The sequence below is a fragment of the Mesoplodon bidens genome (assembly GCF_964165515.1).
Source record: "Mesoplodon bidens genome assembly, chromosome: 5".
NCBI lineage: Eukaryota > Metazoa > Chordata > Mammalia > Artiodactyla > Ziphiidae > Mesoplodon > Mesoplodon bidens.
In genome coordinates, this window is record NC_138161.1 from 56108040 (window position 1) to 56125675 (window position 17636).

At 33.7% G+C, this 17636-nt stretch overlaps 1 protein-coding gene across 2 annotated transcripts in view; it reads right to left on the bottom strand.

Annotated features, from left to right (window-relative positions):
- Positions 1-338: 338 nt before the first annotated feature.
- Positions 339-17636, bottom strand: part of CIP2A (cellular inhibitor of PP2A) — a 39215-nt gene continuing 21917 nt past the window's right edge. Inside the window, exons 17-21 of one of the 2 annotated variants that reach the window (XM_081235244.1) lie at positions 17105-17301; positions 14960-15073; positions 14630-14712; positions 13749-13888; positions 339-504 (exon numbers count right to left, since the gene is read on the bottom strand). In XM_081235244.1, the coding sequence (XP_081091370.1) occupies positions 463-504; positions 13749-13888; positions 14630-14712; positions 14960-15073; positions 17105-17301 (576 nt within the window). In that variant the 3' untranslated portion in view covers positions 339-462. Of the gene's footprint in view, positions 505-12306; positions 12695-13748; positions 13889-14629; positions 14713-14959; positions 15074-17104; positions 17302-17636 lie in introns of those variants that run through there. The other variant, XM_081235243.1, reaches the window with a different exon arrangement.

Below are 17636 nucleotides of genomic sequence, written 5' to 3' on the forward strand. Positions count from 1 at the left end.
ATTTTTTGAGAATTTTTGTATAGGCATACCTCATTTTCTTGTGTTTCACTTTACTGCGCTTCCCACATGCTGCATGTTTTACAAATTGAAGGTTCGTGGCAACCCTGTGTTGAGCAAGTGTATCAGTTATTTTTCCAACAGCATTTGTTCACTTCGTGTCTGTATCATATCTTGATAATTCTCAGTCTTTCAAACTTTTCCATTATTATATTTGTTTTGGTGATGTTTGATGTTACTATTGTAATTGTTTTTCTGTTTTGTATTTTTAAATGATGTACATTTTTTTAAGACATATGCCATAACTTTTACATGCACTGTGAAGCCAAAAAATTTGTGACTCACTTTATTGAGATCTTTTCTTTATTAGCAGTGGTCTGGAATTGAATCTGCAATATATCCAAGGCATGACTATATCTTTGGTTCATGAGATATTGGTCTTGTAATGTTTGTCTGGTTTTGGTATTAGGGTAATGATGGCTTCACAGAATGATATGCTTCTATTTTCTGGAAGAGATTGTAGAAAAATTGTATCATTTCTCTCAAATATTTGGTAGAATTCACCAGTGAAACCATCTTGGCCTGATGCTGTTTTGGGAGGTTAGTAATTATTGATTTAATAGATACAGTCCTATTCAGAGTATCCATTTCTTCTTGTGTGTATTTTAGTAGCTTCTGTCTCTCACAAAATTGGTCCATTTCATCTAAGTCATTAAATTTGTAGACAGATAGATGCTCATAATATTCCTTTACTATCCTTTTCATATTAATGAGATCAGTAGCAATGACCACTCTCATTGAGTGGTCCTGTGTCCCTGGGCTGTAACCTTTACAAGTGCTTCTCAGCATTTTTTCTCCCTTAGATGAGACTTGAAGGCTAAAATGGACAGGAGTTAGGTAATTACCTTTCCTCCAAGCCTGATAAGGCTTCAGTTTTTTCCTTGTCTGATAGGACTTTGTTATGGAGAATGTTCTGGGCTTATTTCAAAAGGGTTATTTTCCCTCTCCTCCAGGCCAAACATGGGGAAGTTTCCTCTGTGAGAACCTGGTGGGGCTCCCAGAGGTAAAACTCAGTAAAGTGTAAAAGCATGATGGTTCCCAGAAGTTTATAACTCTCAAGCTAGTTCACACAGCCGCTCGCAATTACCAAAGTTATTATTTAAGGCTTCCCACCATGCTTTTGCTGCAGGTAGGTTGATCTATATTTTCTGTATTCATTTGTCTCTCCTGTTTTTGAGGTGGTGGTTAGTCCTGTGACCTCAATTCTCCAAAGGATCTAAAAAAGCCATTGATTTTTCAGTTTGTTCAGTTTTTTCTTGTTGTGACTGTAGAAGAGACAGCTTCCAAGCTTTACATGTCGAAGCTGAAACTGAAAAGCTCATGTATCTTGTCTTAAAATTTGAATTTTGCACCATGTGTTTATATAATCTATTTCTATCCCCCACCCCTTCCCCAAATAGAGAATCTCACAGTTGTTAAAATTAAGGTGCTACTATTGTCCACAGAATGGAACAGATCCAAAAAGAACATAAATACATTTGATTAATATGTAATCACTGAACTAACCTTACAAAGAAACACAGCCCCTGGAAATATTAGCAGAATGATCAGAAGTTAAGTACCCACGCAGGCATCATAGCAAATGAGACATTTGACTACTTGGATCCATCCACAACATCAATACCTCGAGTCTCTGAGATCAGCAGCTCAAAGATAGCAGCAATTCAAGTCATGGCTTCAATCAGTCTAACCTCAAGGGTATTTGCGTGAAATGCCACTCAGACTAAATGGTTCAGGGTGACCTTGCTTATTCTCTTGGTATTTTTACACAGCCAGTTTCAAACATCTCTTACCACGTTACAGTATCTCTCCTCTTGATTCTATATAGATTTCCAATATTCTTTAACCCTTCCTTGATATTACAACTAAAGTTTTATATTTTCATTATCTCTGTAAACACAAATGTATAAATCTTTACTTTGGAATATATGGCCCTAAACATTTTTGGACTTTTTGAAAGAGGAGAACATGAAAATGACATTTCTAAATAGAAATATTAACAGAGAATAAGCAAACTCTATATTAAGTGGAAAATCAATGAGGCTGTTACAAATATGTGCCTTAAGTAGCCAAGTATCTTTTTAAAGTTGTTTGCTTTTAGCGTCCATAAATCTACCAAAAGAGCTAGGAATATAACAGGATCCAAATCCTAGACATATTGTTTTGTGATTAAAGTTTGGCAAACTTTTCTCAACTGTGTCTTTCCCTCATACTCTCTTCCAGGAAATAAAATAACAATGTGCAACTTCATAATAAATTTTGTAAATATGTTCATCAGTTGGAGAAGGCTATGACACCCAAGAGAAGGCTGATTTAAAGTATGAAGGATAATTCTTTCTAAGAGAAAAATGCTTACTTAACACTGCTCCTAGAAGTAAATTAATTAGGAAAGCAAGTAGACTAACTTTAGTCAATAAAATGTTACCCCTAGGCGTAGACAAGAATACTTTGAATTGATTTAACTCCTAGTACTAACCTCACCACCCTGCACTACTTTTGAAAATGCAGAATCTCTACCATTAATTTTACTTTCTATAATTGGCTATAGGTTTGCAGAGAAATAAAGAAACCATGGACAAAGGAAATAAAGGTTTCTATTCCATTCTTCCAAAAGGGTTTAGATAAACACTCATTGAGAAACTACTAAAAGCCACGCCCTTTATTTTTGTTTTTTAGAAAATATAACAATACTATGAAGTATGTATTATCCTCATTTTATTGATGAAACTTTCTTTACATAGAGCCAAAAGTTAAATTTAGATGCGGTTATAAAACTCATGTGTTGAAACGTGGTTTTAAAAAGTTAAATATATTTTAAAATTTTAGAATGTAAATAAACAAATTCAAACAATTTCATTAGTCAGAGGCAACCACTTCATCATTTATAATATGTATATGTACACATATTTATATGCACCTAAAGATATACATATATTTATATCCTAAAGATAGGCAGATAAATGAATCCTTGTTTACAAATAGTTCGGTTTCCTGCTTTTTGCACTTAACACAACAGGAATCTCTTTCCATGTACTTATACATTTCAATCTTTTTTTTTGAAAGGCAACACATTATTCTATTGAATGAATGTACTTTACTCCTCTAACTGTATACATGGATTGCTTCCAATTTTGTGCCACAATAAACAGTGCTGTAATGAATATTACTGTACCTAAATCTTAGTGCACAGCCTTATTTCCTTAAGATAAATTCCCAGAAGTGAAATTGCCCATAATACATGTTTTTTTAATCACATATCAGTTTGTGTTTGAATCATGGGGTCTTTTTTCTGAAAATGCAATATGAAGTTTAAATATCTTTGTGAAACACATGAGGCCTGGGCTCACTGTTCTTTAAGAATCCAGAGCTCTAACATGCTGATTAACTGTGTGCTTTATATAAATTAGTTTGTAGTAGTTAATACTAGTCTTTACTTTTGGGTAAAGAAAAACCCTGCTTAACTGAACATGAACAGTGTTGTCTTTTCTAAGGGCTGATCATAAGCCTTTTTATTTGAAGTTTGTGAAAAGAATAAGGTTACTCTAATATGTTGTTATCTTTTGGCTCTTTGAAATAAATGAGGTGAAATATAACTCTTGGAATAAGAGTGTAGATTATGTTAACAGAGAGGCAGAATCATTTTCACTACTAAATCCCTGCCAAATGCTCAGCCACTTAGTGAAAAATTAGTTTCTAATAACATAATGAAACTGTAACTCAACCTACTTTGACTTTGAAAATGTCATTCTCTCATTCAGCACTGGCTAGACTTTACATAAAAAACCCTCTGTGGTATCCAAATTAGAAGGGAAGAGATAAAATTGTCATTATATGCAGATGACATGATACTATATACAGAAAACCCTCAAGTTTTCTAGTTTTTTCCACACAAAAACTAGAACTGATAAACATATTCAGCAAGGTAACAGGATACAAGATTAACATACATAAATCTGTTGCGTTTCTTTGCACTAAAGAAGTCTGGCCAAGGAGGTGAAAGACTTATATGCTGAGAACTATACATTGATAAAGGAAACTGAAGATGATTTAAAGAAATGGAAAGATATCCCATGCTCTTGGATTGGAAGAATTAGTATCTTTAAAATGGCTATACTACCCAAAGCAATCTAGATTTAATGAAATCCCTATCAAACTACCTATAACGTTTTTCACAGAACTAGAACAAATAACCCTAAAATTTATATGGAATCACAAAAGACCCAGAATTGCCAAAGTAAACCTGAGGAAAAAGAATAAAGCTGGAGGCATAACCCTCCCAGCCTTCAAACAACACTACAAAGTTACAATAATCAGAAGTGTGGTATTGGCACAAACACAGACACGGATCAGTGCAACAGAATAGAAAGTCCAGAAATAAACCCACACACCTATGGTCAATTAATCTTTTGAAAGAGGAGGCAAGAATATACAAGTCTCTTCAGTAAGTGGTGTTGGGAAAATTGGACAGCTGCATGTAAATCAATAAAGTTAGAACACACCCTCACACCATACACAAAAATAAACTCATAATGGCTTAAAGGCTTAAATATAAGATAGGACACCACAAAACTCCTAGAAGAGAACATAGGCAAAACATTCTCTGACATAAATTGTAGCAATGTTTTCTTAGCTCAGTCTTGTAAGGCAAAAGAAATAAAACCGAAAATAAACAAATGGGACCTAGTAAAACTTATAAGCTTTGCACAGCAAAGGAAACCATGAACAAAAAAAAAAACAACTCACAGAATGGGAGAAAATATTTGCAAATGATGTGACCAAACAAGGGCTTAATTTCCAAACTATACAAACAGCTCATACAACTCAATAACAAAAAAACCAAACAATCCAATCAAAAAATAGGCAGAAGAGCTAAATGGGCATTTCTCTAAAGTTGACATAAAGATAGCTAACAGGCACATGAAAAGATGCTCAACATCACTAATTATCAGAGAAATGCAAATCAAAACTACAAGCCATCACCTCACACTGGTCAGAATGGCCATCATTAAAAAGTCCACAAATAGGGCTTCCCTGGTGGCGCAGTGGTTGAGAGTCCGCCTGCCGATGCAGGGGACACGGGTTCGTGCCCCTATCCCGGAAGATCCCACATGCCGCGGAGCGGCTGGGCCCGCGAGCCATGGCCGCGGAGCCTGTGTGTCCGGAGCCTGTGCTCCGCAACGGGAGAGGCCACAGCAGTGAGAGGCCCACGTACAGCAAAAAAAAAAAAAAAAAAAAAAAAAAAAAAAGTCCACAAATAATAAATGCCGGAGAGGGTTTGAAGAAAAAGGAACCCTCCTACACTGTTGGTGGGAATGTAAATTGGTGCAGCCACTATAGAGAACAGTATGGAGGTTCCTTAAAGAACTAAAAATAGTTACCCTATGATCTAGCAATCTCCCCCTGGACATATATCCAGAGAAAACTCTAATTTGAAAAGATACATGCATCCCAATGTTTTACAATAGCCAAGCAACCTAAATGTCCTTTGACAGATGAATGGATAAAGAAAATGTGGTACACACACATATACACACAATGGAATACTACTCAGCCATAAAAAGTAAATAAATAATGCCATTTACAGCAACATGGATGGCCTAGAGATTATCATACTAAGTGAAGTCAGTATGAGAAAGACAAATATATGATATCATATATGGAATCTAAAATATGATACAAACGGACTTATTTACAAAACAGTAACAGACTTACAGACATAGAAAAACTTATGGTTACCAAAGGGGAAGGTGGGGAGGGATAAATTAGGAGTTTGGGATTAACAGATACAAACCACTATATATAAACTAGATAAACAAGGTCCTACTATATAACATAGGGAACTATATTCAGTATCTTGTAATAACCTATAATGCAAAAGAATCTGAAAAAGAATATATATAACTAAATCATTTTGCTGTACACCAGAAACTAATACAACATTGTAAATCAACTATACTTCAAGAATATAAATTTTTTAAAAAACCAAAAAAAAAAAGCATATAAATGCTGGATCCTTGGGGAATTAGATAACGAAAAAAGTGTTTAGTTGGGAGGAAAGATACTTCTTTTCACATTTAGTTTCTTTATGAAGGGCTATTTGTGGCTCAATGTGCAAAAAAGCTGGGTTCTGAGAATTAAGGTACTTTTTCATTCATGATGATAATTGTTTTCTCTAGGGTATTTTTGAAATGCTTAGATAAACACAAGCATAAACAAAATAGGCCTTTGTATGACAGGAGGAAAGTCAATTAGCTACAAAATGCTAAGCAGAGTAAGACTGTATAAGACTTCAAAGTAAATTGCAGATTCAAAGGAACCCTTTTTTTTTAGTTAAGAAGTGGATTTATTTAGAAACACACTCCACAGAGTGTGGACCCTCTCAGGTGAGAGGCACCAGGGTATGGGGTTGTCAGTTTTTATAGGAGCGGGTAATTTCATAGGCTAATGAGTGGGAGTATTCTATTTTAGGAAGGGGCAGGGATTTCCAGGAATTGGGCCGCCACCCACTTTTTGATCCTTATGGTCAGTCTTGGAACTGTCATGGCGCCTGTGGGTGTGTCATTTAGCTTGCTGATGTGAGTGTATACTGAGGTTCAAGGTCTAGTGGAAATCTACTTGTCTGCCATCTTGGATCCATTTGGTTCTAATCAGTTTATGTTGTATCCTTAGGCTGTGTCATTCTTTCAAAAGTTGTGCCCTGCTTCCTCCCCTCCTGTTTCATTCCCCCCTCAGAGATTTTACTCCCATATTCTTATGGGAAGCAGAAGGGCGATGGTCTGTCTTCTGTAACTGCTTCAAGGCTGAGTAGGAGCATTGACCCTGCCTGTCAGGGAGTAAAAATCTCTGGATGCCTGATCTAGGGGCCCCAGGGGCAGGAAACCTCCTTGTTTTAAGTTGGTATAGTCTGGAATCCTCGCATAGCTATCATCTTGGTGTGGAAAAACTGTTTCTGTAGCCTTTCTATGAATCTTCTTGATGATGAAGCACTTTTTGTAACAGCTTCAGAGTACAAAAATATCTATGAATGACAAAAGACTTAAAAGGCATGGTAAAACATCTGATTACAGTGTAATCGATAAAGAAACTTGGTTACAATAACCAGAATTATGACTGATTACATTTAACATACCAAATAATCCTAGTTAAATATTTCTCCTTAACATACCTCAGGGGCCCTCTAAAGTACCCCAAAGTTAGCTGGAAATCAAAAGAAACAATTAAAATTTGGTATTTGGGAAGTTTTTCAAAAAGTTTTAAAACACTTAGTCAAATAGGATCATAGGTCACTGTGAGACAATACTTATTTCTTAACCAAAGTTACAAAAGAGCTCAAAAGCAAATACAAGTCACTTAAAGTCAAAGAAACTCACATAATCTGTTGTCAAAAGAAGCATTTCAAGAATACTTGAAGGAGGGAGAAACCAAATCCAGTCTTGTTCTAGCCCATTCCTAACAAAATCCATTTACCAACTAAAGTCAAATCCAACCTTACAAAATCCTGATCATGCATAACTCTTTTCAGTGTTTTTCATCCTTCACAACTTCTTTTACTAAAAACACGCATCTTACTTTTCTTAAGTTTTTTCACATTGAGTTACCTTTCCTGTTGACAAATTTGTAACAGATAGAATAAGGTCTTATTTGACCTCTAATAAACCTAGGTACAACAGAAGTATTATGTTTAACGTTGATGACTCTAGAAACATGTCTATATTAATCAAACCAACAAGCTTAAGCCACCTTCAATGCCAGATATCAGTTTCCAGATGACATGAACCTGAAAATTCATTCTGGCCAGATTGTTTTTTATTTCTGAGTATTTATATAAGCATTTAATTTTTTTTAATGCCAATTAAGTAGAGCTCTCTTATGAATTCATTTTTGGCAATATCATACACCTACAACACACATATAGATACATATGAACACACAACAAACACAGAGGCCTCATAGTTCCCATTCAAAATTTCAGCCCTCAGTCAGGTACAACATAAAAGCCATCAGTTACAAGGGGTTGGATTCAAATTGGGCTTCTAGCAGATGGAACAAATCAAGGTCACCTACCTGGATGGCTAAACCCTTTTTACTAGTGTTTACAGAAGACACTTAAGATTTCTATTTATCCTTGACAAGTCAAGTTCTAAATTACTTTACCATCTTTTTAAAATTTGCCTTTAAAAAGACGGCAGAGATAAGTGTTCCTGAGAAGACCAGATAGGACATGTGCATCTCAAAGAACCCATGCATTTTAAATTTTTACAATGCTTCCTCTCAACTTATGGATTACAGAGGCATGCGATTTCAAGTACTTATCAGGCTCATTATCGGTATTATAAAAATAAAATAAACCATCTACCTTTTAAAGGCATAGGTCATATTTTTTTGTTCATCTTAATTATTTCTTTAAAATTTATTATTTTGAGTGTAAACTCAGTGAATGCTAAAAATATACAATCAGTTTCTTAACTCAAAATATTTATCATTACAGGTAACATGCATTTAATATTTTTTGGAGATCACTGAGAGAGCCAAGGCCAAGTGACTGAAACAAACAGAATCTTACAAACTAAATGAGCAATTGTCAAATTAGGGAGCTTGGGAAGGAAGATAATATCAAAAGGGCTCTATGGTTTAAAAAAGTATTCAATATGCTTAACATACATATTATTTATTTTCTCAAATTACAGAAAGCAAACCTCAAAATTCTTGGCTTATGAGAATATGCAAACAAAAAAGTACATACTCTATTAATTGTAAAACTGTAAGCACTGTATTTTGTCAATGATGCAACAGATAATGCAGTTTAGACTGTTATGCCCAGTATATCATAGTATTAACAAAATGTTCAATAGTCTCCTATTAAAAAAGTAAAAGAAAATAACCACTTGGCAACCATCTGAGTAATAACTGATTCAAGCGAGAATCATCAACGGACACTAAAACTAGTAGGCAAAAGTTGGAAGAAACAGGATATTTGCAGTATCTTCCCACAAGTTACTTATTATTTCCAGAAGGAAAAACAGTAATGCTACATTGAAGGCACTACTTTGTGTGTCTTATTGTGTGCAGGTAGGTAAATATATTATGATGTTGAAAGCCAGAGTATTTCTATATACTTGTTTAAAGCAAAAACCACAACACTGTTTTGGGGGTCAATAATGTATATACTTATACATGTCAACCACAGAAATAAAGGATGAGGATAAGAGAATCCACATAGTGGTCAGGTCTCTACATTTTATGTTAAGTAGTACAATATTAACTCCAAGTGGACTGTGAAAGTTAAGGACTTACTTGTCAAAACAGGTAAAAAAGCAAGACCCAACTATATACTGTCTACAAGTCATGCATTTTATAAGACACAGATTAAAAGTTGATAAAAAAAAAGATATACCAGGCCAACAGAAAACATAAAAAGGCTATATTAATATCAAATAAAATAGATGTGAAGACAAAGATTACTAAAGATAAAGTGATACATTTCTTAATGATAAAAGGGTCAAATTAATCAGTAAGATATAACATTTAATAGCAAAGTTTCAACTGCTTTTATAAATAAAATTTTATCAGAACACAGCCACGCCCATTTATTTACATACTGTGGACGGCTACTTTCATGCTACAATTGCAGAGTTAAGTAGTTGTAAGAGAGACCGTATGTCTCACGAAACCTAAAATATTTACTACTTGGCCCTTTACAGAAAATGTGTGCTGATTTCTGCAAAGGAATTAAGTCATACACAGGACATGTGTTTTATACAACAGTAGGCAAGTCAAAAGCAAAGCAGTAAATACGATTCATAACTATTTGAAAAGAGGAAAAGAAAAATATCAAAGTAAAATAGGGTTATGTATTTCAGTGACTATACCTTGATTAGAGGTACCTATAACATATAAGAATGAGGCTCAAGTAGAAGTTGAAATTCAGTTACATTTTCATTTAAGTAACAGTCCTAACTCAAGATAGAACCTCACTATATCCTTTACATAAATAACTAGTTTTTGCAACATATAATAAAGAAAACTAAAAGGGCACTAATCTGACAATTTTCCCCCAAAACACAGCATTAAGTTTTAATGAGCATTTTTTTTCTGCCCTGACATTAAATAGATGACAGTTTAGTATAACTCCAATCAGCCATGGAAACTCTATTTGTTCAAGTAGCAAGTTTAAACAGTATAAGGAAGTGTGTTAATGTACACTTGGATTCAAACTCTTTATAGAATTCATTTGTAAAACTCTGACAATGGTAGTGACTCAAACTTGCTTAAAATAAAATTTTTTACAAAGGAAGAAAAAATACACACATTTACACATGCACACTTGTTTTTCTGATCTGAGGTACACAGGACCAAAAAGCAAAAAAAAAAAAAAAAAATGTAGCCAACATACTAAGGTTAAGAAAAACAACACAACAGGAACAATATGAAAGATGCTATGAGAGACAGAAAGACTATGGAAAAAGAGAAGTGAAGACGGATGACAATTAGTACTCACCTTTGAAATATGGCTTTTCTTCTTCAGGGAGAAGAGAGTAACAGGTTAAAACTGCTGTATTAAAGAAAGGCTGAAAAACATATGGAGTCTCTGCCTATATTGGTCTTTAAGAATAGGCAAACTGAGTGGCTTAAGCAAATGCATACTTGCAAGAATGGCTAGATCTGCACTGTCCAGTAGGATGGCAATTAAAGTTAAAATTAAATAAAATTAAAAATTCAATTATTCCACTGCACTAGACACATTTTAAGTGCTCAGCAGCCGCATGTGGCTAAAGGCTATGGTACTGGACAGTGTAGATACAGAACATTTCCATTACCACGAAAAGTTCAACTGGGCAGCCCTTGGCTAGGCTCAGTGTCTTGAGATGTCTAAACTGTAAAGTTAGCTTGATTTTCCCTAGAACTCTTTGGTTCATTTATGTATTTATTTTATAGAATTTTTTGGTTTTTATCTTACAGGGCCTTTTGTTCTTCAGTCATATCTATCCATTTCAACATTTTTTTTCATATTAAATTGAAAATGCATGCAGTTTCAAAAGAAACAGAATGTACCCCTTATGGAAAGAGTAGCAATTTAAAATGTGTTACACAACACAATGCTTTTTAAAAAATTTGCAGAACTGTACGAAATGTATACAAATATACAGAACTATTAGTCTGATATTATTTAATGTAATTAGTGAATTATAAAAATATATTTTCTAAATATAAATTCAGATATACTATGGTTGAAAAATAGAAGTAAATCTAAGTTACCTAAGTCAAACAGAGATAAAAATAGTGAAGAAAATACCAAGTAAAATCAGTGGTTGTAATAGCATAGCAATAAAATCAACCAAAAATTTTAATATAAAAACTCTTCTTAAACTCTTCTTAGAACATCTGATTCAAATGAACAGTACTGAAAAATTCCTTTGTATCAAAGAAATACATAAATAAGGACATTTAAGTCATGCTTTAAAATTAAACAGCCTAATTAAAAACTATGTAAATGAAAGACAATATATCAAATGAAATTCACATCAGAATTAACAACAAATAATAAATTTCTGAATACATGGCAAAGGTAGAATCCAAGTTATCTGTATGTAAATCATAAGAAATTCATAAATATTGATAATTGTGTAAGTTACTAGTTTTTTATGTGATAAACAATATAGTCACAATATATCAGCTATTTTCTAACTTTTATACATTATTTCTGCAAATATTCACTGCATGTTTAAAAAATTTAGAACTTATACCATGTATCTTACTACATTTTCAATGCAGTAATAAAGTTATTTTAGATTCATTGAGTGGGGATGAAGGGGGAATCAGATGAAAGTGATCAAAAGGTACACATTTCCAGTTACAAGACAAAGTACTAGAGATGTACAACATGATAAAGATAATTAACACTGCTTTCTTTACCTCATATATGAAAGTTGTTAAGGGAATAAATCCTAAGAGTTCTCATCACAAGGGAAAAAAACTTTTTTTCTATTTCTTTGATGTTGTTTCTATCAGATGATGGATGTTCACTAAACCTACTGTGGTCACCATTCCACAATGTATATAAGTCAGATTATTATGTTGTATACCTTAAACTCATACAGTACTGTGTGTCAATCATATCTCAATAAAAGTAGAAGGAAAAATAAATTCACTGACATCTGATTTTAAAAATCTAATCACAAATGAGAATAAATTAAACAAGCAGAAGAGAGTGGAAAGCAACTAAGGAAAAAGAAAACACCTTAGAAAAAACAATAATGGAGGCTAAGAAGAATATTCTGAAGTAAAAACCAAAGAAAGCTTTAAGCAATAAAATCCAGAAACAAGAAGTAAAACTTTAAGACCAAATAAAAACATGTATCAGATCAGGTTCTTTACTAAATTAATAATTAGATAATAATTTGCTCTTGTTTTGGAGTCACAAATTACCTTTCTTACCCCACCTTCCCAGTAGATAAATACATAATATCTATATACTGAGATTCACAGTTTCTGGACTTATTTTCCCACCACTTAAACTGTGGATCATTGCTATCATATGAGAGTGTTTGTTCAACTCCTCTTGCTGAAGTTTCACCAGGGACTCTTTCTCTTCCAAACGACCTTCTAACTGAGCCTTCTGAACTTCTAGGGAGGAAGCCTAAAAAAGGGGCATGGGGGAGAGAAATTGAAGGAAACAAAAAACTTAGCATGTTTTCACAGAAACATGCTTTAAGATGTCCTTAGTTTTTATTTGTAAGACAACCATATCAAAAGATACATTACGATATGTATTATATTTTAGTTAACAATTATATGGTAAGTTTAAGGTCAATAGTTGATAAACAATATAATACAAATTGGGGAGACACGTTCAATTTGTCTTTTTAAGTCAATGCTCGCAGTTGGGCTTTTGCAGAAAATACTACATATTATTATTTAGAATTACTATTAAGATAAACACATTAAGGCAGAACCAGGATATCTGTAAATGTGGCATTAAATTTTATGCCTCTTCTGTCACTTATTTTCTGTAGTTGTTCAGTCTTTTTATTCTTGGTCTGTTCTCATCTTCCTGATGGTAGATGGTCCAGAAAGCACTATTCATGGCTACCACACTCAAGCAATCATGATAATGTAGAAAGAGCAATGACCTTAGAATATATAAGTCTAGTGTTTCACTTAGCTATGTGACTAACCCTGAGCAAGTAACTTAACCCAAGATTCCGTTTCATTTGTAGGATGAAAATATTTATTAATACTTGTATATTAATATATTTGTTAAAGGGAGGAAGATTAAGAAAAACATTTCAAAGAGTCCTTTGTAAACTATTAAGTTCTAAACAAATACGAACTACGATTATTATTATCACCATACCTACAAGTAGAGATGCAGCTATATACATATATACAGGTAGCTACCTGTATGTGACATTAAGAACTGGGAACCCCTTTCTGTATCCTTTGCCCCCTTTAAAGCAGCAAGTGCTGTAACACAGTATACATTTAATTAATGTGTAATAATTTTAGGAAATACAAGTTTTCACACTGTGAGAGCCCTCATAACAAACAATTGTCAAATCACTTTGAGATTCTAATATTATCTTCTAAGCAAAATTACTAAAGAAACAGAACATTAATTTATCCAAATTCACCTTTTTCACAAAATAAGACTTTTTCATTTTACTGCAAATGAGAATGCAACAGATTCTTACCTTAATGCTCAATTCTTTTCTTATTTGATCTGTTCTATTTAATTCTTTTCTAAGGACACCAATGGCTTCTTCTTTATCTTCCGTTTCTCTTTGTAAGACTTCAATCTTTTCTTCTTGTACTTTTATTTTTTGTGCCAGGTCTTAAAAAAACAAACAAACAAACAGTCAGCTTTGTACTCAAAAGTCCTATACTGACATTACCCTGAAAAGGTTTAGAAGCCATTATGTTATATAAGAACAAAAAAGAGACAACTAGAAAGAACATCTTGCTAGAAATAAAAGTTATACAGTACTTGATGAATAAAAAAACACCATGAAACTCTTCTCCTATGCCAGTATTCTACAGAAAATGCCAAATCTCCATGTCTTTCCCTCTTCCTCTGTTCTAAACACAATATATAGTAATGAGAGGAAGGACAATCCTCAGAGTTAAGGGTTAGAAAAGAAAGGGCAAGAGAAAACTACGAAAAATTATATAGGTAGATGTCGGTGCTCTAAGTCAAGTGAGTTAGAACAAAAATGTTTTTGTGGATCATTTCAGAACTACTACCATTAAGAAGCTAGTAACTAAAAGTTACCTAGCACTGCCACCTGCTGTTACATTCTTTAAAACATTTTTATTTTTAAAAAGGGCAATCATTTCCTTTAACTTCTAGATTTCAAAAAAATGTATTGCTTTTTCAATTTGATCAATCTAACTAAACTACTTTGTAAAATGTTATGGCAAGAAAAGGAGAGCTGTTTAAGATGTGATTTAAGGTTTAAAAAAATGAGAGAAGTAGAAAATAATGAAACAGCAAACAAAAAACCACTTATGCTTTGATTTTCTTCCAACACAAGATATGTTAAAATATAGACAATTTGTTAAATAAGCTACTTACTTGCTAGCTTACATTCTCTGTCTACCAGTTGGTTCTGTACTTCTTTTCTCTGTTCTTCTTTCTCTATTAGATGGGCAATAGTTCTGAAGTTATAAAACAATACAGAAGAAAACATCAGTGAATCATATCATTTTTCTCCCCAACAAGTATTTTAAGAGGAAATTCCAAAGAATGGTAATCACCCTTAACTTCTGCCAAATATGCACTTTATATCTACAATAAGTAATAATTCCATTAATTTTATCTATAAAAAGCAATGTTCTATATACAGGGAATCATTTTGTTTTTGAAAAATCCAAAATAATTAGAATAAAGAACTAGAGATTTTACTTTTCATTTTGTTGCTTGAGTGACTCATTCAGCTTTTTCACACTCTCAATTTGTTTATTTAGAGAATCACACGTGACCTGTAAATCTTTGTTCTTCTTCTCAGCAGTTTCATTCCTGAAAAGACAAGGAGATGAGGTGATATTTTTATGGAGGAACACATATAATGGAGAAAAGAAACTCAGGGTCTTCCTTACCATTTCTTCTGATCAAATTGCATATACTGCAGGGAAGAGGAGGAATGTTGCATGAACAAACGGGACATAAACAGAGTTAGTTTAACTCTAAAAGATAATAAAGATATGTTTTGGCTGACTGAGGAGGTAAAAATTACTATGAAGTGGAAACATGTGGGGCTTTAACTTCATATTTACGGATAAAGTGCTTCATTTACAGACAACGTTGGATTACATAATTTGCTATAAAATACATGCCTCTATCTTTATAGTTAAGTCCAGAAACTGAAACAACTTCTATAAAAGGATGACGTCTTCAAAAAAAATTAAACTTGCACCTTTCATCACTGGCCTCTTGGGCATAATATATGTTTAAGTAAAAATGTCAAATTAATGAATTAAGTAGTTGAGGATTCTAAATTTCTCTTGCCTCTATAGCTCTGCATCTTATAGTCCTGCTTATTTTTACCTGCAAGGTAACCACATAAAAGAATCCTTTCCAAAGTAATACTTTGACACCTAACTATCTTAAGCATAAAATGTTCTCTTCATGCCTCTAACTACAAAGACAAACAAACTGGTGGCACTGGCCAAATGTGGCCAGTAAAGTGTTTTACTTGCCCCACACAGAGTTTTTAAAATTCTGAATTTGAATGCCTTTAGATATTCCTACCATTACAAATGACCTTCCCCAGCCAGCTTCATTTATTTGTTACTCACCTGGCCCCTCAAGGCTGGAGTTTTACTTCTGGGCCCACCCCTCAATCACTGTCTGGAACATAAGCAGGTCCTAGAAAGCCCATTTTCTCTTGGACCACTGCCTACTTTCTCTTATACCCTGACTTAACACAAATAGTCCACTTTATCGGGGCTGCCTCTAACAATCAGACTTCAGAAAAAGTTGTTGGGGGAAAATATCCTGTTTAAAAATCACCTTGTCCTCACAAATTTTCTAGATGCTGTACATTTTCCACCCTTCATTTTTATTGATGGGCAAATAAAATAAGCACACGGACCTTGCAAAGGTAAAAATTTCTACATCTCTACATTAATACCACAGAAAGAAGAACATTTTTTCAAATCTTAACCAGTCTTAAAGTATAAAGAAAAACAAGAAACAAGTTAACTAGAGTGTTTTTATTTTTATTGTTTGGTAGAAAGTACATAACTGTTCCTGGTCTTCCTTATAATTCATAAGTTTTAAAACTGGCTTAAAAGATAAAAAGTGTCGAGAGAGGGAAAAACGATCAATCTCATACTTTGTTAGTGGGTGGGCATATAAATTGGCAGAGCCTTTTTGGAGGGAAATTTGGCAATCAATCAAAAATTTAAAAGCACTCACCCTTTAAACCAGCAGTTCAGCTATAAGAATTTATTCTGCAGATACAGTCATACATATAAGTAAACTACATTCAAGGACATCAAAGAGAAATACTGACGACAAATTAAGAGGTGAGTTAAACACGAACACCCAAATTTCTATGCTACTGGGCTGAATTATATGACAACTGTTAATATTCAACCACATTTGATCTGCAGAAATGGCCAATTTATATGGTTCAACCTGATATGAATGGTGACAACTAAGCTCATTCAACAATTATTTATGGAGTGTCTAACCATGTATCAAGCACTGTTCTAGGCCCTAGGGATTTCTCAGTGAACAAAATGGACAAAACTTATCCTTGAGGTGCTAACATCCCAGATGACTGATGACTCTATGAATAAGGGAAAGAAGTAGAGTCAACTGGAAAGAAAGAGAGACACCTGTATTGTTTCCAGCCATGATACTGAGTTTGAGTAAGCAATATTTCATTGCACTATGACATAAGTTCCTTGCTAACTACTTACCTTATAGTATCATCAGAATATATGAATGCTCAGAATTGGATTTTAGGGACACAGAAGAGAAATGCCATGTGTTCATTCTAGATTCTAACCTTACACAGAAACTTTTACTTTATTAATTTACCTCTGAAGAAGTTCCATGTAGGATTTTGTCAGTACTTCGTGTTCTTTAGCCACAGACTCTAACTTCCTATTATGTTGAAAGAGATGCTCAATATCACTCTGGGCTCTTTCTGATTCAACCTGCTGTGACTTCAGCAACACACCAAGCTCTTCATTTTTTCTCTCAACTTCTCTCAACATATTAGCAAGTGTCCGTGCCTAAAAGAAAATGGAATAGAGACTCTTCCACTATCATTTACATAATATGCTCAGTTTCTACAATTTAAAAGATTTGCCAAATAAATCTTATTGTCAATTTAATCATTAGGCCAGTCTAGAGGGGTAGAGGACAAGTTCTGCTCCCCAACATCAAGGGTGGAAGTGGGGTCATACAATTTTCACATAAGAAGTACTATAAAGAGGGCAGCCAGCACAGGGAGGGAGGATCACCAGAAGTGTGGGAAGGAGAAGACCAGAGAAAGCTTCCTGGGAAATGGAGGTATTAAAACTAACATCTGAAGGATTATTAAAAGTTAGAGAAAGAGAGGAAAAGG